The sequence below is a fragment of the Peromyscus maniculatus genome, chromosome 12 (genome assembly GCF_049852395.1).
Source record: "Peromyscus maniculatus bairdii isolate BWxNUB_F1_BW_parent chromosome 12, HU_Pman_BW_mat_3.1, whole genome shotgun sequence".
In the NCBI taxonomy this organism is placed as follows: Eukaryota; Metazoa; Chordata; class Mammalia; order Rodentia; family Cricetidae; genus Peromyscus; species Peromyscus maniculatus.
Window position 1 is genome coordinate 14,037,301 of NC_134863.1, and position 21,860 is coordinate 14,059,160.

Genomic DNA, 21,860 nt, shown 5'->3' on the forward strand with positions numbered 1-21,860 from the left:
ATCACCTCAGTGTCTACCATACTGCTTTCCTCTCTTTGGGCTCCTGGGCCTTTGTACGCACTGTTAACCAGAGGTACCAGAGCACGTTGTGTTTCTGAGTCTTTGATCTGTGCTCTGCTTGTGTCTCGAGCACGGATCTTACTGCTGAGCAGGACTCTGTTCGCCCTAGGCTAGGCCTTGTCTTTGTGCTTCTTTTCATTTCTTGAAGAGCAGGTTGAGTTCAGTTGAATTTACCCTTGTTCCCAGTCAACACTTTATAGTTTCTGTAAATCCACTGAGGTTAGAAAGGAGAACCGGGTTCTAAAACACCAGCAGATTCAGATCACCTGTCAGGGTTAGGTGTGGCTTGTGGGAGACACAGCTGTATGTTCCTAGTATGAACATGGACATCTGCTCTACTGTGACCTCATGCCGAAGTGGTTCTTGGGCACAGCAAACGAGAAGTTAAGAGTCCTGACTGAAAGCCCAGGCCTTTCCAGAACAAAATTCAGGGAGAGGCACAAGTCAGAATTTCAGTCTCTGATTTCAAAACACATGAATGGATTGAAGTCAGTGGCTACGGAGCATGCTTTACCACGCACCTGTTGCCCTTCAAAACTATGCTTAGAGGGGTAATTGGCCCGAGAAAATGCTAGAATATTGTTAGGTGGACAATACAGGCCTGGGAAGAAAGGTGCGGAACTCAGCCAAACACAGCTGTGGGTTCTGAAGTGCTTGCTGAATGCACTGGTGGTTTTAAAACCAGCCTTATTTTCTCCTGTGTGCACTCCAGATTCTGTGGCAAGTGTGGATTATTTATAAGAGCTTACGAGTGATTGTATCTTTATATTGAAAGCACGAATTCTGTGTTATCAAGTGATTGTAGCTTTCAAGCCTCTTTCTCCATGGCTTTGCACTAACTCTGCCCTCTGGGACTCGTTTCCCAGAAGACAAGTCACCCCATGTCTGGGAACGCCAGCACTTACATTCAGAGTATTTCTGGAGTTGATCAAATTCTTCTGACGAGAGAGAGACCCATCGTCCTTCACTCATCTTTCAGTGGAGTGTGGTTGCCCGAGGCCACGGGTGGAGTGCTGTTCACCAGGGAGAAGCCAGGGCCCAGCTCAGGGCCTGGCTCATTGCAGATACGCAGGCCTTCAGAAGACTTCTAGGGCTCTCGGTCGATGACAGTTGTGGGCAGCTCTCGGCAGCTGACAAAGACTCCTGCTACTCCTCAGGCAACATACTCCTGCTGTAGTCCAGGCCTGGAATCCTGAAATCCTGGCAATTCCTGGGTGAAAGCAGAAAAGCCATTGTAAATGAGATGGGGGAGGTAGGATGGGGCAGGGGAGTCGGGGGGCGGGTGGGAGAAGAATCCCAACCCAGTCTCTGTTGACAGAGGGCAATAATTCAGTGTTTCTTGACGGTGCCGTCTGCCTGTCTACCTTCCGGGAGGTCTGAAGAGGGAACAGAAGCCAGCCAGCACAAGGCAGCCCTGCTCCATGGTCTGGCTGAGTGGCAGGGGGAAGACGGGCCTGTGCAGCAGGCCGGCCATACTTCTCACACTGGGGATGTCTTCCACGGTTAGGTTCCCAGAGGCACAAAATGAAATGTTCCTGGCTGTTAGATGCTCCCAGAATCCTCCTGGAACAGTAAGTAACCTATGCAGCTGGTTTGAGAAGGGAGCCTTTTCTCCTTCTTTGATGTCCAAATCTCACTACACAGCTTCTAACTGCACTGGTGGGCCGCTGTGAAAGTCTCACCTATCCAGAGGGCCTAGTCCAGTACCATGAGGGCTCCTCAGCTATTGGTCCATGGTAAGCTCCAGGCGAGCAGCTTGAGCAGGGAGGGCAGTTATCAGAGCCAGTAAAGGCTTAGGGGAGCGTCTGTCAATCTCGAGGTACAGGTTCTGGGGGCAAAGGGAGTTGGAGGGATAAGGACACTGAGGCTTTTTGCTTTGAACCTTCCATATCCCTGTAGATTTCATTAAATCAGTTTTGTGAGTGATATCATGAACTCGGGTGGGCCAGGACCAGCATCTAAAGACTGAAACAGATTAGGACAGAAAGGAATAATGTTCCAAATGCAAATGCTTTCACCGTGGTATGTTGTGTTTCAGGAGACTTTCCTTTCAATTATATTCACATGCACACACTGCATATATTTCCATATTTTATTCTGGGTCAAGGATAGAAATAAGTTGGTAAACCTTTGGCCTTAGAGGAAGATATGTAAAGAAACTGGTTCTATCTGCATGTACGCCTGCACACCAGAAGAGGGCACCAGATCTCATTACAGATGGTTGTGAGCCACAATGTGGTTGCTGGGAATTGAACTCAGGACCTCTGGAAGAGCAACCATTGCTCTTAACCAAGGATGACCCTACCATAGACTATTGGCAATAGTTGAGAGGGTGCCTGAGCTGACCTACTCTGGTAATCAAATGGCTGAATACCCTAACTGTCATCATAGAGCCTTCATGCAGTGACTGATGGAAGCAGATGCAGAGATCCACAGCCGGGTCCCAGGTGGAGCTCCAGGAGTCCAATCAATGAGAGAGAGGAGGGATTCTATGAGCAAGAGATATCAAGACCATGATTGGAAAAAGTACAGAGACAACTAGCCAAACTAGTGGAAACACATGAACTGTGGACCAATACCTGAGGAGCCCCCATGGAACTGGACTAGGCCCTCTGGATAAGCAAGACAGTTGTTTAGCTTGAACTGTTTAGGGGGCCCCCAGGCAGTGGGATGGGACCTGTCCCTAGTGCATGAGCTGGCTTTTTGGAACCTAGTGCCTATGGTGAGACACTATGTGCAGCCTTGGTGCAGGGAGGAGGGGCTTGGACCTGCCTCAACTGAATGTACCAGGCTCTGCTGACTCCCCATGGGAGACCTTGCCTTGGAGGAGGTGGGAATGGGGAATGGGTTGGAGGGGAAAGCTGGGGGGCAGGAGGAGGGAGAACAGGGGAATCGGTGGTTGGTATGTAAAATGAATAGAAAATCTCTTAATAACAATAATTTAAGAAAAGAAAAGAAACTGGTTCTAATGTTACAAAAGAATAAAGCAGAGTGCTAATGCCATAAAGTCTACTCCGGGGCCAACCTCAAGGGCCAATCTGAGGAGGCCCAAGTGTGTTAGCAATAAAGGAAGGAGGTCCCAGAAGGGAGACACATGTAAGATTCTCTACTGTGATGTGTAGTCATGGCTGGTGCAGGCCTGCCTGGGAGGGCTGAACTAGCCTGAGGGATAGGACAGTGGTATAAGGTGGCCAGGGGGTGAGATTTCTGCATCTCTGGAAGCATTCATAGTGATCTCTCTCTTCTAAAAAGGCCAGGGTCCTCCTTCACCTACTGACAGTCTAGATTCACTTCCAACATCTGCTCCTCTGAAAGGTCACAGGTTCAAAATCCACAGGTCCTTCCCAGTCCCTCTGAACTCAGTTCTCTTTCTGCCCATCCTGTTTCCTGGCAGGAAACCTCACCTCGACCCTTGCGGGCCTTCCCGAGAGTTCCCGCTCTCAGTCTCCGTCATCTTCTTCTGCCCGCTCTGAGCACTGTTGCGACTCCTCAGCCTGCCTCTGTTCCCCACGGAACTTCCTACACAGCTTCCGCGACTCCCTAGCACCGAGAGCCCTGTCCTCGATCTGGATCTGACCATTCAGAGATCTTCAGATCCTGTCCCCGGGTATGACCCTCCAACCAGCTCTCGAGACTCTTCCATGTTCGGAATTACCTTAGGCAGCACCCGCCAGTAGCCTTCACCTGCTTCTCCTTTGGAGAGTGACTACTCAGGCTGCCCAGGCCAGCCTAAGCTCTCTGCCCGCCCCCCTGTCAAACCCAGCAGCCATCCTGGGCTGGGCTGTCCATCCCATGCTCCCTCCTCCCAACCACACAGTCCTCTCCTGACCCCAGGTCCCGTCATCTCCTCCTGCTGCTCCTCCCTTCGCTGATTTTTACTCTTTCCCCTGCTCAGCTCTTTCCCATGGCCAGCCAGATCATGCTGCTAATAAAACCCGTCAGTGTGTCCTGTTGCCTACACGGGACCTTTTCTGTGCCTCTTGAGGTTCGAATCCATGATGATCAGTCAGTCAAAAGCGAGCAATGGCTTTTAAAAACCTGCTAGGGAAATGAACGATCACCACTTCTCTAGGGGACACTCATTTGACACTGTGTCATGTGTTTGGTGGCTAGGCAGGAGACAGCACTGGGCTGCCAATCCTGATGACGCTGGAAGGAGAGAACCAACACTCAGCTACCCTCATGACCTGGTCTAGTCCTCATATGAGCATGCCCGTTAAGAACAGTTACGCTCCTGCTACAGTGGATTGAACAGACAGTGGTGGTCCCAAGAGATTACAGCGGAACTCAGAAATCCCTGTGGTATGGTAACAGTCCAGCTTTCGTATTGGAATAGCTAGTACATTCCACACTTATCTGTAGTGAAGACTGTAAAAAAAAAAAAAAAAAAAAACCAACTACCCCATTGTCAGTCATAGAAAAGCATAGCACACACAAGCATGTGTAGTGCATAATGCTCCGTCAATAGAGATAATTAATGACCGTGTTACGAACTAGGGAGGCTACTTAAGAAACAGACCCGTACCATCCGGTGCACTCTGTGACGTCTGCACAATGATGAAACCATCTAAGGTCTGAGTCCCCATAATTAAGTGACATGTGACTGTGCCGCTGTCTCTTTAATAGATGAGGAAAAGGAAACTAAGTGCTTGGTAAATAGGGTGAAAACAACAAAAACCAACGCACATGAACCACCGCCATGTTTGTTTAGGAATGCCTCTGTGAGTAAGCCGTGTGGGGTCCGTGCCTGCGGTCCCGGGATCCAGAGGCTAAGGCAGGAGTGTGAGTGTGAGGCTGAACCCTGTCTCAAACAACACAGAACAGAAAAGAAAGCGTGCCTCTGTGGCTCCCCTGCTCTGCACACCGCGGAAGCACAGAACTCTAAGAGGACGCAGAGACGGGGCGGCAAGTCAGAAAGTCAGAACAACGCCGCTGCAGCATCAGGAAGCAAGGAAGGAATCGGCTCCGGGCTCTGCCTCTCATCGATTGTTTGGCAGTTTGCTAGACGATTTTCTCAATTCTTGGATTTTTTTTTTTCCTTTTGAAAATGAGGAGACGACCGGGGGAAAATGTATCTGGTGTTATGATTGGGTCAATACACAAATAATCCTCCCCTCCAGTACAATGCCTGTAGTGCAGCCATAGTCAATAAAAATGACTGTTCTCAACACCTGATATGAAAGGGAGGGTGAACGCCGGGGGCGGGAAGGTTTAATTGGGGGTGGGGCGGTTGGGCTGCTTTGATGGCCCAGCATCAGGAGACAGCACTTGGCTGCCAATCTTGATGATGCCGGAAGGAGAGAACCAACCCTCAGCTACCCTCATGGCTTCCACCCATGCACATACACACAATCAATAAAGAAAAATGCAAACACAAATTTAATAGGAAGTTTGAATAGAGGTGTCTTTCCTAGCGAATAGTACTGCTCCCAGAAGTCACAGGTTATCAGGGAATAACCAGTCCCAGGGGTAGGAGACCACTTCCTCGCATTACTGGTCAGGGAGGCCACAGGAGCCCCCCAGGCAATCTAGGCCATTGCCGCTCCTCTTGGTTGCCTATCAGAACTAGCCAGTGAAACCCCATTTCTGAAGTCACCACATACTTTGGTTGCAGGACATAAACAAATCAACCTAGCGTTGAGTCAGAAGCCTTTTCTCTGTTTGCTAGCTTCCACAGTGTCAGAAGGAGCTCTGCAGGCCTCTATAGAGAACTGTCACCAAATGTTCTTCCTTCTTGTGGACTACACCAACACCGTGCCGGGCAAGATGTGCCCAGTGACGCCATAGTCGTACAACTAGTATGGGGAGATTTGACCACTTCCTGACTGGATTTGAGACCTGCTCCACAAGAAAGAATTCGTGCCCCGTATTATAAACCTGGTCAAAAGCCCATGGCTGGGGAGGTCACATCTTCTAGCAAGGAACCCACTTTTATTGTTTTGTTAAATTGACATGTAGTCAGACTACCTTCTAAATATTTATGTTTATAACCGTAAGTTCGCGCTAGATGAAGTGGCTGTTGGCAGTTAACAGCTGCTGGGGGAGGAGAGTCATTTTCTTCACTCGTGTCTTTTCTGGCAAGTTGCCCGTGCTCCAATAAATAACCCTCCACCTATGGTCATTCAAGAAACTCTAATTAAACTCAGTGGTCATAAAAAAAAAAAAAAACCAGTCATGAAACTAAGAGGGAGACTTGTTGGGATGCAGGGCTCGAAAGGGCATAGGAAGAGCTGTGACAGGGTAATGGGATCAAACTGCATTATGTAGAGGTGTGAAATTGTCGATGAATACACACACACACACACACACACACACACACACACACACACACACACACACACGGTTTTCACTGTGTTGCAGATACAGCACTTAGCAATACGGCCCAAGGATCTGCGGACAGCAGTTGGAAGGTTTCTGCTGTGCCTCAGGTTTCTGAACTTGATCTCATCCTTCTCCAGGTTATTGTAATCTTGTAACTACTCATCAAAATTTTATCCACTGCTTTCAGTGCCCAACGGTAATTCTTGACTAGATGATTGGGAGGATAATGGCTTTATAATTTAATCATTCATTTTGTATTAATCAAGAGTTTATGGTAGGAAAAGCCTTCCCCATCCTTTATTTATGTCATCATATATAGCAGCAGATGTATGAATTTATTATATCAGTGCAAATAGTATTTACATATACTATACAGTAATATATACCACAGTATATATTCATATGTTCATATACTAATGTATGAATAAATGTAGTATATATAAATACATTTGTATAAGTAGTAAATAGTTATATATTAAGTCAAAATGCACATTGAATTAGAATATAATATTTTTAATTATGGTTAGAGGCACTTATTTCACTCCGTGGGTTTATTGGTTTGGATTCTCAAACTGTCCCAGATTTGAACAGTAGAAGCTCATTCTAAGTGGTTCCTGTTTTTAAACATACATCTGCATTCTTTGAGTATGTTTTTAGTTCTTGGTGGTATAAACTTTTATGGTTCATCTGGATTGCATCAGCCCTAGTTCTCCATGGAGCCCCGGTTCCATTAAGTGAAGGGTATTTGAAAGCAAGGTTTGGACAGTAAGTATGTTCACTGAGGTTTGTCTTTATATCTTGGTTGTATCAAAGGCAGAACTAGTAAATAATACATGCACGTCTGTCCATTTGTCTATCTGTCCTGGTTAGTTTTTTTTTTTTTTTTAAATCAACTTGAGACAAGTTATAGTTATCTGGAAGGGAATCTCAATTAAGAAAATGTCCCTACCAGATTAGCCTGTGGAAAGGCCTGTGGGGCATTTTCTTGATTAAAAATTTATGTGGGGGGGGGGGGCTTGGCCCATGGTAGGCTGTGCTGCCCCTGAGCAAATGGTCCTCGGTTGTACAAGAAAGCAGGCTGAGCAAACCGTGGGAAGCAAGCCAGAGTTCTAAGATGAACTAAGCCCTTTCCTCCTCAAGTGTCTTTTGGTTATGGAATTTCATCATAGCAATAGAAACCTTGACTAAGATAGAAATTGGTGCTGGATTTATGGGGTATTGCTGTGACAGATCTGACCAGGTTGTTTTGGGGAAGACTGTGGACAGAGTTTGAAACTTTGAGCTGGAAAAGCCACAGTGTGCTCAGTGCTTAATGAGCGATTGTGGGAGTCTGGAAGACAGGAATGTGGAAAGATGAAAATGATTGAGGCCTCGCTTGTGAAGTTTCAGAGGGAAGCAAGACTCTATCAGGGTCATTCATGTGATTAAAAAAAAAGCCTTAATTTTATTTTATGTGTTTGGGTGTTTTGTCTGCATGTATGCCTGTGGACCCCATACATTCAGTGCCCAGGGAGGCCACAAGAGGGCGTTAGATTCCCCTGGAACGGGCATTATGAGCTGACATATGGGTGCTGGTCTTCTGGAAAAGAAACCAGTGCTATGAACTACTGGTCCCTTGTGTGATATTTTGAATTAAGAGTGTGTGGTTCTGATCAGCCAGGGCTGAAGAATGTGCTGTGATGAACAAGAAGCCAGCTCTATTGAAGTAAAATCTTTGCTTTAATGGAGAATTGATAACTTGTTAGCTGGGGCTGAGAAATCAGTTGTGGTTGAGAAGAGACCAGTATCATTAAGGTGAAATATTCTGGGAGTATTTCCTCAGGATCAGCACACAGTGTGGTGCAGGGTGGCCAAGGCTGTATCTCATGCCGGCAGCCAAACTCGGTAATGTGTAAGAGTAAGCCAGGTGGTACTGGTTTTGAAGGCAGGAAGGGGTCATGGAGAGCAGCTGAGGCTTGGCACTGTGTGGCAGGGCTAGAGTCCCTGAAGAGAGGCCAAGAGAGACCACTGGTGAAGATGCAGCCTCAGTTGCTGTGGAGATCCCACAATATTGGAGATACTAGTCCCATAGAATGACTGTCAAGGACAGGATCAGCTATGAGATGGAGCTGGCTTGAACCTATGAGACAAGCTATGTGCTGCTGTGGAACAATCATTTTCTATGCTATGAATATGTATTACTCTCATTGGCTAATAAAAAGCCAACAGCCTGGTAGCTGGGCAGGAAGTTAGGTGGGAAAGCCAAACTGAGAATGATGGGAAGAAGGAAGGGCCAAGTCAGGAGAGATGCCAGTCAGCCACAGGAGAAACAAGACAAGTTAGAGGACTGGTAAAGCCATGAACCACGTGGCAAAACATAGATAAATAGAAATATGGGTTAAGTTAAAATGTAAGAGCTAGTTAGTAACAAGCCTGAGCTATCAGCTGAGTATTTACAATTAATATAAGGCTCTGTGTGATTATTTGGGACCAGGTGGTCAGGACAAGAAATGTCTGCTTACAGTGTATGTTCTAGAGGGCATACATAGAGAGCAGGTGGAGCTGCTCAGGCTTTGGAGACTAGAAGTCCATGAGTGGTTCCCAGGTGTCAAGCACTGAACTTTTTACACTGTTGAAATTTTGTATTGTTTTGATTTGATTACAACTGTGCCCTGGTTCTCCTCTCCTAGCATTAAAAAGTATGTAACATATTTTTGATTTTTGGTAGAAGCTCACAATTAAGAGACTTTGGATTCTTAAAGAAATTTTTTGATACCTTAAAGAAGCTGAACTTTGAAAGACTGTAGGACTTTTAAGATTATATCATGACTTATGTTGTAAGATTGATATTAATATGAGACCTTGGGGTTAACAAGAAAGAAAAGGTTATGGTTTAGTAGTAATGTACTGGTGTGTAACATTGACAAGGGAATAATTGTGCTGCTTATTCTGCTGTCAACTTGGCACAAGTTAGAGTTATCTGGGAAGGGAACCCCGATGGATAAAAACGCCACCAGTGTGTGGGCAAGCCTGTGGGCATTTTCTTGTATTTCTGAGGTTGTGTAAGAAAGCAGGCTGAGCGAGCTATAAGGAGCCAGCCAGTAAGCAGTTCCTGCCTTGAGTTCCTGCCCTCAGTGATGGAGTGTGACCTGAGAGATGTAAGACAAAATAAACCCTTTTTCCTCAAGTTACTCTTGGTCATGGTGGTTTATCACAGCAATGGAAACTCTAAAGAAGACACTATTTGTCTGTCTGTTCATCACCAAAGTTCACACTCAGGCCTCTAACTCTGGTCCACATTATCCTTCCATTTTAACTTTCTTTCATCCCAGATTTAAAACCTTTTCCCAGCAATATTTGTTTCCATGATCTAAAACATACTAATTTGTTAAGTTTTAAAACACAGAGGCAGTACTTCTAGAATTACTAGGTCACATGACTGTGGAAAACAGAGTTTGTGATTTGTCTACAGTTCTTTTATTTTCAACCAACCAGTCAAAAATACTGATTTCCAAAGAGGCTCTGAAAAAAAATCTATCTTGTAGCAGGTTTTCCTTTGGGCCACCAACCAGCTTCCAAGTCATGACCGAGACTTATTAGTTATGAATGTGTGGCCTTAGCTCAGGCTCGTTTCTTGCTACTCTTATAACTTATTTTAACCTGTTGCTCTTCATCTGTGCTTTGCCTTGGGACTTTTTTTTTTTTACCTTTCTTTCATTCTGTATGTCCTACTCCATGTCTGTCTGTCTGGCAGCTAGCTACCTGGCTGGCGGGGCCCGGAGTCTCCCTTTCTCTCTCCCTCCTTCTCTCCTTCTCTCCTCTCTCTCCTGAGCCTAGATTCCTCCTTCTACTTATTCTCTCTGTCTGCCAGCCCCACCCATCCCTCTCCCACTTTGCTATTGGCCATTTAGCTTTTTGTTAAACCTATCAGGTGCCTTAGACAGGCAAGGTAAAACAACAACACATCTTTAGATCGTTAAATAAATGCAGCATAAACAAACATAACGCATCTTTACATCCTTAAACAAATGCAGCATAAACAAATGTAACACACCTTTGTCTAGTTAAAGTAACATTCCGCAACACTGTCCCATTCCCATTACTTTCTGTTTGTCTTTGTCATTGAGTGTTTCATTCCTGTGGGATCTTCTTTGGGTGGGTTCCAGGGGCCAAACTGTACATAAAGCTCATATGGAAAAGTCTGGAATCCCAACTCCGTTTACGCTGTTCAACCCTTCCATTTCTCATCCAATTTCCACCTGCTCTCAAATGTTCCTCCTTCACTGACCTTTTGTGGGTTTAATTTCTCACAAAGGGCGAGTGCAAGGCGTCTCATATCCCATACTCTAGACTGTTGTTTACATGTTGTTTTCACAGTGTGTCCCATGAATGGCCCCAAATCTCTTCACAAAGAGCCTCCCCATGTAGGACCTGTGTGACTGCAACACTCCAGCATAGTCTTGCCTAAAACTCTTCAGAGAACCCTCAACTTCCAGGACAAAGGGCCAGCTTCTGAGTTCCAGAAGGTTCTTCACTCATGAGAGCAGCTCCCTGATCTTTTAAATCTGTATGTTCCTGCTGTGGGATTGTCTGTATGTCAAATCTGTTGCTCTGATTGGTCAATAAATAAAACACTGATTGGCCAGTGGCCAGGCAGGAAGTATAGGCGGGACTAACAGAGAGGAGAATTGAGAGAACAGCAAGGCGGAAGGAGACACTGCCAGCTGCAGCCATGACAAAAAGCATGTAAAGACGCCGGTAAGCCACGAGCCATGTGGCAAGGTATAAATTTATGGAAATGGTTAATTTAAGCTATAAGAACAGTTAGCAAGAAGCCTGCCACGGCCATACAGTTTGTAAGCAATATAAGTCTCTGTGTTTACTTGGTTGGGTCTGAGCGGCTGTGGGACTGGCAGGTGACAGAGATTTGTCCTGACTGTGGGCCAGGCAGGGAAACTCTAGCTACATGTTCCAGTCAAATTCACCTTCTGTTACTCCCTGCCCTAGCATAATGCCAGGCACACAATTGTGCCCCCTAAACACCAGTTAGTGGACTCCCAGGTCAGGCCTTTCTTTGCTGAGTACTCCAAATGCCTTTTAATGACTTTCTTCCCACAGCAAACCAGTACCCGCCTGCCCGGATTAGAGGGCCACTTAATCTCGAGAGTTTCTGGAAGCTTCTTCAGCCAGTTTACCTGCTCTCTCAGCTGTGTTCCATGGAACACTGTGTTTCTATATTTTGGGGGCTCACTGGCCTGTGTGGGGACACACAGCCAAGCGGCTAGTGACCATGCAGATGTATGCACAGTGATGCAGACATGTGCAGAGAGCACAAGACTGAAGGAGGCTCGCAGGTTCGGCTGTGTCCTGAAGGAGCCAATGCTCCTGAGAGAGGTGGAGACATGTTGTTGCCATAACAAGCTCTCACTGCTCCACCATAGCTCAGAACCCTGCTGTGCAGTGGGAGGCGCCTTCCTCTTTGTTCCCCATTTCCATCAGGAAAAGGTAAGGCCGGAACCACTGATCAACAACTCTCCGCTGGATCCCACAGGCTGGCCCCCTGCACCTTCTACTCTTCGGTAGACAACAGCTAGTCCATGATAGATTCCTTTTTCTCCACCAGTCCACATTCCTCTCTCAGTACCGGCCCACCCATTTCTCATCGAGGCTGTTGTCCGTGTAAACAATCTTTCCTAAAATTTAGCAGCATTTTCTAAATAAAACTCAGATTGGATATTGTCTGACTTGGATGGGCGTAATACTTTGTCATTGAGGTATGCCGCTCTGGGCAATTGTTTCAGTTCCCCAGGCCTCGGTTTCCTTGTCTATAAAACGAGGGGGTGGAAGTAATGGTTTCTAGCACACAGTCTAGCTCTGCAATTTTGTATACTGGTTCAAACTCTATTTGTTCTGTACAGATGTCAGCATGGGATTTATAAGTCAAAAGGAGGCGGCAATTCAACGTGTATTGAATTGCACCCCGGGTCTCTCTATTCATCCGAATGAATCAGCTACACCCAATTATTCAGGAATAAACACCTCTTCATCTCCCTTTCACGCTCTTAAAAACATCAGTTCATGAAGATGACATCGTTTTGGGCGAGCTTACTTATTGCATCTGATGATTTATAATGAAGCCACAGTGAGGCCATTTTTATAAGGGAAAAATGACTAGAGAGATCAATGGTTTTCTCTCTTCTCAGACTCAGGACAAGGCCGTGTCTTGATGGCTGCCTCCACTCTAGCTTCTGTTCCTGCTACTTCCTCTTCATCAACCTCGGCTCCTACCTGGCTAACTTAGTTAGATTTTCTATTGCTGAAATAAAACGCCATGACCACAATCAATTCGGGGAAGAAAGGGTTTATTCCATTTTATAGTTTGTAATCCAGGGAACTCAGGGAAGGAATTCAAAGCAGGAACCTGAAAGCAGGAATCAATGCAGAGGCTGAAGGGTCCAGGAATATAGAAATGTAATTTTATAAGCTTAAGAGATGAAAACCGACAGTCATCAGCTCTAAAGGTTATCTGCTAACTATAGCTGTCTGCTTTACAGCCAGCTCCTCTGTCAACAGCCAGGGGTCAACTTTTAACCCTCTTGCCTCTATAGCCAACAACTGCCTGGACCAAAGTTAACTTTTAATAGTTGTTTCTACGTTCCTTCTAGCATGCATCCCATGCCTGATGGTCCTACATGACTCCTAACATGCACCCCATGCCTGACACCATGAAAGGGGGCCGGTACCCGCCTCCATTGCCACAGCCCCAGAATTCCAACACTGGCTGTGGTCTCAGCTAGCTGATAAGCTTTTGTACCCTGCAGGGTTTTATTTTTATTTTTAATTTTAATTTTTATTTTTCTGGAGTAAAGTTTACTTCTGGTTGAATAGACTTTGGTGGTTTGTGCTCCATTGTTGTGAGACCCCAGGACGAAAAAGGCCATGGAAGAGTGCTGCTTGTTGGCTTGCTCCCCAAGTTCTCTCAGCCTGTCTTCTTACAGTACAGGATCACCAGCCCAGAGGTGTCTCCACCCACAGTGAGCTGGGCTCTCCCGAATTGGTCGTCAATCAAGAAAATGCTCCACAGGCTTGCCCACAGACTAATCTGTGGGGGCATTTTCTCAATTGAAATTCCCTCTTCCAAAATGACTGTAGCTTGAATTGAGTTGACATAAAAACTAGCTAGCATATTAGCCATTCGCTTCAGGTACTACACTAAGAAGGTCCTTCAAAAGGCTTGGTCTAGACTAGGAATAGCATCTTCGCCCTTCAATAGCAGCAGGCGGGAACTTTTCCCTATTGCATTAACCAAATATCTCTCCTTCAATAGTCTGAATTCCTTCAGGGAAGAAAGGAAGTCTCCTGTCCACTTCTAGCTCTGGCTAGAAGATCTAAGGAGGTTCATATTCTGACTATTTAAAAAGCAGTTCTCAACTTCTTTTAAATGAGATGATTTGCATGGAACAAAAGCTCTTACCATATCTATATCTATTTGCATATCTCTGCAGAGAGACTAGAATGATAAAGAATTGAAGAGAAACCAAAGACATGAGTTGGAGTAAAATTGTTTATAATTTCATTAGGAGTTGCTGACCTCATAATAAAAATATGCGCTGATACACAGTTTTGTATTAAAATAACGACCTATAAACTTGTAGTACATCAGGGCTCTAGGCTACAACTTGCAAACATAACTTGGTTATTTGTTATGCTTACTCAATAGTATAAGTAGTTAAGCTGCTTGATTCAAAAATGAATTGCCACTACTGTCAGCCTGGTAAAGTGGTATGCCCCACTAACCACTTTTCCTGTTATTTTAGGGCCTTTTAAATTCATTTCCCTGCAGTTTAGACTGTGTCTGTGACCCATTTTAACCACAAAGATACAGAAGAAACAATATGTGACTGTCAGGTTGAAGCTTTGACCAGAGCCAGTGGCTTCCATTTTTGTCTTGTTGAGATTGCCAAACTGCCTTGGAAGAAGTTCAGCCACATAGGGCTGGAGATACCTCATAAAGACCACATGGGAAGACCACAGGGGCAGAGTGAGGTTTACCAGCATACAGAGAACCAAGGAGCCCAGAATGATGATGAAATATGAAGACCCCAGGCAAACAATTCACCGAGTCACAAAAGCTGCGTTAGCCATGAGCATGCCAGGCAAGAAGCCACCCTGGGTTTCATAGCCTTAGCAAGAACCCCATGGAGCAAAGACAACTGGTTCCTGCTAAACCTTGTCTGCATCCCCAGTGCATATGATTATGCAGATTAATAAAGTGATTGTTGAGCCACTACATTTTGGAGTAGTTAGTTACACAGTCACATAACCAAACAGTTCCATAAGCACTTCCGGGAGCAAATTTCACATGTATCTTCTTGGCATGAATTTGCATTATTGATCTCAAACTGCAACTTGTTCGTGTCTTAAAACCTAGTAACTGGAAAATTATAGGCTAAAAATAGCTGTGATGCAAATATCACTACTTGCAGTAGGGTTAACGGAATAGCCTTCACTGGCTGAATGATAGCTAGGAAGTCAAATGAGCTATAATTCTTCATTTCAAAGCAGCCACAAGAAGAGCTGAAAACCACCAACAACTCAAAACAGAACCGACCCTGAAATGATCCCAGTGTGGTCTTCCCCAGGTCACAGGGTTCTAGGCATCTGTCAGTGTGGGGGCAGAAGCTCTGGAGCCTTGAGAGGTAGCTTGACTTCAGGGATAATTGAATTACAGCCACCAGGGAACTCAGTAATGAGCTAATTTGAGTTCATGAATAACAAATATGAGTAATATCTAAGAATTCATTTAGTAGAGCACCAGCATGGAGCACCCCCCTGCCCCACACACAAACACACACACACACACACACACACACACACACACACACACACACACACACACTAAAAGTTTTGGAATTATATGCTATTCACAAGAATCCAGAGTGGACTTCTTCCATTTGAGGGGCAGGTACTGCATTTGTGGCATCGTAGTAAATGTGGGCATCTCCAGTCGATGGTAGCAGGAACCTGTCAGCCTGAACCAAGTTGCCCAGGTACAGGGTGGGAGTCTCGGGGTGGGCTGGTACAGGACAATTTTGGGGTTTTTCTTTTGGGGTGGGGGGGGGTTGAGACTGCTACTCCAGGGGCTGCCGATGGCAGTGTGTGTGGCCCAGAGGCATCACAGCTTAAGGGCTTGTCATTAATTAATTTATTTGTGCACCTGTCGAATAAATCATTGAAACAACAAATGATAATAGCAGCGAGCCCCATTAACAGCCTACCACACATCCGCTGCCTTTCTCGTTGTCTGTAGAGTTCACCAGGCCCTGCCAGGAAGCTGTTTTATGCCTAGTTTGCAAGCTGTAGGGACAGGCTCAGAGTTCCCCCACTAGTAAGTGGCAGGACTGGTTTTGAACCTCAGTCTGTTTGATTTCAAGGCTCACCATCTCTCCCTTACACCTCTGGGTGAATATGTAAGCAGCTGGCTCTGCGCACAGTGCTGAAGCTGTTGACAAAGCCATGTTCAGAGATCCAGCAACCTCATCCCCAAATGGTAAGACAGACCAGAGGCAAAACCACAGCATGCTCCCAGAGGTCTGCTATTAGTAAAGGAGAAAAACTGCATCACAGATGAACACAAAAGTGGAGTAGAATGCAAAATATGCAGGAGGTTGGTGGGCAAAACATGAGACGCCAACAACCCCTTGTTCTTGACCTGGTGGGGAACCCTAGGGGAGTGTTCATTCAGCTTCAATGCATGGGGTGCTGCTGTGGAATATTATTTTAACTGGGCAAAGATGTGTTACGTTTGCTTATGCTGAGGAATATTACTTTATGTGAAGGTGTGTTACTTCTGGTTATGCTGCATTTGTTTAACTATGTAAAGATGTGTTGCATTTGTTTCATCTTGCCTACCTAAGGCACCTGATTGGTCTAATAAAGAGCTGAACGGCCCGTAGCTAGACAGGAGAAAGGATAGGCGGGGATGGCAGGGAGAGAGAAGGAACAGGAGGAGAAATCTAGGTTGGGGAGGAGAAGGAGAAGATGAGGAGGAGGAGGTAGAGGAGAAGGATGAGGAGGAGAGAATGAGGGAGACACCCGGGACAAGAAGCCAAGCACCTGCCACCAGCCAGACACAAGAAGCAGTGAAGGGCAAAAGGTAGATAAAGAGAAATGGGTTAATTTAAGTTAAAAGAACTAGCCAGAAAAGAGCTAAGTTAAGGCTGAGCATTCAAAACTAATAATAAGTCTCTGTGCTATGATTTGGGAGCTGGTTGGTGACCCAAAAGAAAAAGCCTGGTACAGGACCCTGTAGTACCATGATGAAGAATGGTTGTCAAGAACAGTGGGAAGGTCTGATTCCAGACTCTAGGGCTGAGGGCTGCTGGGAAAGGATCATGGATAGAAGCCTCCTCCAGGAAGTTGGCACATCAGAAAAGTTCTTTAGAGTCATACCTGGTGTCAAGGGAGATTCATGTCCAACGCATCAAGCATAAGTCTGGCCTTGGAGCTAGAGACATCAGAAACCAAATCTTGGCTTACAACTGTGTGATTTGAAACAAGTTATTTGCGATTTCAAGATAGGCACAACAATAATATTGACGTGTGCTTTACATGGCTGCTCTGAGCACCATTTTCACAAAGCTTCTGCTTGTCAAAGCAAGTTTGGCATTAATGGTTTCTAAAGTGTGATTCCCACACCTGCAGCAACAGCACTGCCTGGAAACACACCGGAAAAGAGAATTATTGAAACTTAAAGGCCTTGAGAAGTTCAGCGTGTCTCAGCAACATGCCCATCTGTAAGCACTGCTTTCTACTGATGCAAGGGGCAGGGCTGAGAGGAAAGAGCCAGAATGCCTGGAGCTAGCGCTTCTCACAAGGCCCCTGGGCAGACAGAGTCTGGGTCTCCCACGTCAATCACACTTTCTTGAGGGGGAAAAACATTATTGGAATCCAGGGCTTTCTAGATGCCCAGAAACCTGTCACCGTGTCATGCTTCCAAAAGTCTCACTATGACTTGTGTTCCCTGTAGAAATTTCCTTTTTCTCCTACTCTACATTTGTTTCTTTAATACCCCTTCTGTGACACTTTGTGACAAACATGTCATCTAGGAAGGGCATAGAATAGATGATAACAATTTCTTACTACGAAGTAAATGGACAAGAAACAAACAGAAAGTCCCCAGAAGGCCAGAAGAACGACAGCTCCATCAATGCTGGCCGTTCATTCACACACACGAGAAACAGAACTGTTCAGGAAGAAAGACCAGAAAAGCTCTGCACCTAAAGCATGAGGCTTGAGTGGGTAGAAAAGGAGACTGGGGTTGTAAAAAGCAGCCAGGAGCGTGGTGGTAGCGATGCGATGTGTGTGTGTCTGGGTTTCAGCAGTGGTCACCCTGGAGTGGCAGCAGTCACATCTGGAACAGTCTTTGAGGCTACATGAGCTCCTCGGCTCGGGGGGAGTTACAGGCGGTCTACCACCACTCTGTGATTTGTGTTCTCATCTCTCCTCTGCCTTCTTGACTTTCTGTGGTCTACATCCCTCTTCCTTTCCTCCTCTGTGTTCAATTCTTCACATTAATAGCAACCATTTATCTAGTCTATAGTAATGTGATTCTCCAGTCTTTTCAGGTATTATGAGGGCACTTGACCTTGTAGGCAGCCAAACCCACCTCTGCCTGGACATGAAGCAGCTTGTACCCCCCCAGCATCTGTACTGGTTCTCAGATGTAGAAAGGCTATGAACGGTTTCCTGACACTGTGCATTGCCTGGCAATGGATCTTCTGGCGCACCCCAGAAGCCCAAGATTTAGTTTACAGAAGGAGAGGCATTTCTTCTCCCAGCAACTTGGTAGAACCAACAATGTTCTAATGGACACTTGTGCAGTGATGATTCAGCACCATGGACAAGAAAACTCAGGCGTGCATTCACCTTACTCCTACCTCAGACTTGTTCTTGTATGGCCCAGTCTAGACAAGCAGCTCTCAACCCATGGGTCGTGACCCCTTTGGGATTACATTTTAGATATTCTGCATATCAAATATTTATACTATGATTCATAACAGTAGCAAAATTACAGCTATGAAGTATCAATAAAATGATTTTTTAATTAATTAATTTTTATTTTTATGTGCATTTGTGTTTTTGCCTACCTGTATGCCTGTGTAAGGGTGCTGGGTCCTGTGGAATTGGAGTTAAAAACAACTGTGAGCTGCCTTGTGGATGCTGGGAATTGAACCTAGGTCCTCTGAACCATCTGTCTAGCCCACAACAAAATAATTTTATGGTTGAGGTCACCACAACATGAGGAACTGTATTAAAAGGTCATAGCATTAGGAAGGTTGAGAACCATTGATCTAGGCACTTTAAGGTACCTAGAATCCAGTATGAGCAAATACCTTTATCGTGGGCCGGACTGTCCTAAACAGTTTGCGTATTGCATTTGGTTGAGTGCATGAAACCACGCTCTGAGAGAGACACGAGGATGCTCATTTTAAAGATGGGAAATCCGAAGCCCACCACACTGGTGCCATCATATAATCCCAGCATTTGGAAAGCTGAGTCAGGAAATTTATGTTCAAGGCCAGCCTAGGCTCTGTAGTGATCTCCAGGCTAGCCTGGGTTAAACAACGAGACCTTATCTCTAAAAACCAAACCCAAAATAAACAAATAAAAAGAGAGCAAAACTGAAGCACAGATGTTAAACCACGCTTTAGGTCATGCAGCTGTTAACTGATGGATCCATGTGATCGGACGCTGGAGGCTGTTCTTTGCCACTCTGTCATACAAAAAGATAATAGGGTCACTGATGTCACACGACAGTGTTCGGCAGGAGACCACCATCGAGAAAACGCAAACATATCCACAAGAATTTTAAATGTTGCCATTAGAATAAAGTACGAAATTAAAAAAAAAATTTCTCAGGTGATTCATGAATCCCCCATTCAAAACCACAGATTCAAGAGGGAAGGAAGAGCACATTCACCTCCCAGCAAACTAGAGAGGACGCTGTAGTGTGTCCTGGCGCTTTGGGGTCTAATCTGAAGTTCTGGGATTCACTCTCTAGAGTGGGGTTGAGCAGTTAGTTACTTCCATCCTCCAGGTTTCAAGTTCCTCGCTTGATAACAGCAAAGAGCGAAATAAATAATGCTTTAAATGCCTTTCGACAGTAATTTCACTCTCCATCTAGAATGTGAGACATGGTGCTGATGATGCCACCGTCTTAGGTTGAGAGTCCCACATTTTTATATTCATTAACCAGAGACAGGACAAGGTACTATTACCACCCATCCAATTGTTAACAATTTAAAAACAGGTAATACTTTTGTGGGCAAGAAAGCAAGAAACTACAGCTCTGCCGCTGCTGATGTGGAGGTAAATTACCCAAATAGCGCAAACAGATAGCCCCAAAGATGAATTTTCACCAAATTTAGCTCTGTGGGCTTATCTTAAAGCATACAGGCGACATGGAACAGCAGAACCACCGCAAGGTTTCAAGCCAAGGATATTTGCAGCAGCGTTATTTACAGTAGCAAAAATTCCAACAACTGCAAGCACGCCATCTCAGTTTGCTAAGTACATTTTGTTAAATATGTAAAAATTAAATACCCTGACATCGCTTAAGAAAAAAAGCATGTTTTTAAAATTTTGCAAGACGCACGGAGGAAAATGCCTTTTATAAATTACAAGCCAACAACCAAAAGCTAGTTAAAGTCTTAAACCATAAACGGTCTCAGTAGGCGACGAACTGTTCTGATCCAAAGGATCTGCTCCCCACCACTTTGCTCCAGGGAGCTTCTGGTAGCCTGTTTTCTGCCTGCCCTTTTCAGCAATTGCTTCAACTGAGAAGAGGCTTCGGAGTCCAAGACCGCGCCCCCTCCGGGACCACGCCCCCTCCTGGGCTGCTCACGTCATTTGCAGACTGATAGAAAGCTGTGTGGTATGCGAGTCTGGCTTCCTCTTCTTAACTGACAATAACAACACAGGACCATCCAGATTCTCCCTTAGCCAAGTCCTCCCCTTTCCCTTTCACAGGGGGTAATACCGTGTGCGTGTGTGTGCGCGCGCGCGCGCGCGCGCGTGCGCGCATGCATGTGTATGAAGACTAGAGGTCAACATCAAGGGATTCCTCAATCATTTTCCGCTTGATTTTTAAGGCCAGGTGTCTCACGGAATCTGGAGCTCAACAGTTCAGCTGGATGGTGTGGCCAGCAGCCCCATAGATTTTCCTGTCACCACTTCCTCAGGGCTGGGATGGCAGGGGTTTTCCTTTGTTTGCTTCATGTGAGTGATGGAATCCAAACTCATGTCCCCATTCTTATGCAGCAAGCATTTTACTGACAACTCTCTTCCCGGCCCACCCAAGAGCATCTCTCAGGGAAACTAGTTTTCTTTTGTCTGGCAGCCTCCACCTAAGGATTTGAGTATCAGTCTCACGGAAGCAATATGGAAACTAAGAAAGATCTCCACACGTTCTTAAGGAAGTTCTTGCTTAAAAATAAAAGAAAAACTTGGAAGTGTTACATATTGATTTAGAAGATATACAATTTATTTACAGAGATGCTTGAAGGAGCCTTGGAGCCTTGAACAAATTTCTTAGAAAACACCGTAGATCAAAACCAATCATCCTATCATCCACCCACCCACCCAACCATCTAAGCAACCACCCACTACCTACCCACACACCATCTACTCACCCACCCAGCCATTGAAACAGTCTCCCACAAACACAAATGAATCAAACTTCCAACTCGTACAATAGGAAAAGGAATGCAAAAGCAATCTAAATAAACTAAAGAAGGCTGTTATAAACTGGACAGGAGAGATGGCTCACTGGTTAAGAGCACTGGCTGCTCTTCCAGAGGACCTGGGTTTCAATTCCCAGCACCCACATGGCAGCTCACAACTGTCTGGAACTCTAGTTTCAGGGGATCTGGTATCCTCGCACAGACATACATACGGGCAAAACACCAATGCACATAAAATAAAAATAAATAAATCTTAAAATAAAAAGAAATACAAAACAAAGTAACTGGGAAGTAAATAAAACCCAAGGCTCTTTGTTGTTGTTGGTGGTGGTGGTGTTTAATTAAAACAAAACAGTGTCATCAACAAATCCCACAGGTCTAGCTGAGTATGGAAGAGAAAGAGCAGGGGAGAGTGATGACCGGCCAAGGCCTCACTACCAGCAAGGTCAGCAGTGGAGCAGGGGATTTAAAGAGAAACACAGGAGCTGTGGTAGATTATGAGAGGATACGCTGTGCCATTTTATAGGACTGCTTTTAATGACATGGAAAATTCTAGAGGAAATGTAGAATATTCACTTGAGGGCTGAACAATTACTGCGTGTACACAGGAGTACTGACATAAGTATATGTATTATGTGTGGAGTTACATATGAACAATGTGTATTATGACTTTTGCAATTGATGAGTATTATTTGTGAATGTGTATATTGCTTGTGGACCATGCAAGGATGCACACTCTAGTTAAATAAATGGATT

The 21,860-nt window shown here is 45.2% G+C and overlaps 1 protein-coding gene across 3 annotated transcripts in view; it reads right to left on the bottom strand.

Moving 5' to 3' along the window:
• Dgkg (diacylglycerol kinase gamma) overlaps positions 1–21,860 on the bottom strand; it is a 209,540-nt gene that overhangs the window by 166,966 nt on the left and 20,714 nt on the right. For all 3 annotated transcript variants that reach the window (XM_006985051.4, XM_016003621.3, XM_076548617.1), the window contains exon 2: positions 966–1,270. In XM_006985051.4, coding sequence (XP_006985113.1) covers positions 966–1,032 — 67 coding nt within the window. In that variant the 5' untranslated portion in view covers positions 1,033–1,270. The remainder of the gene's footprint in view (positions 1–965; positions 1,271–21,860) is intronic.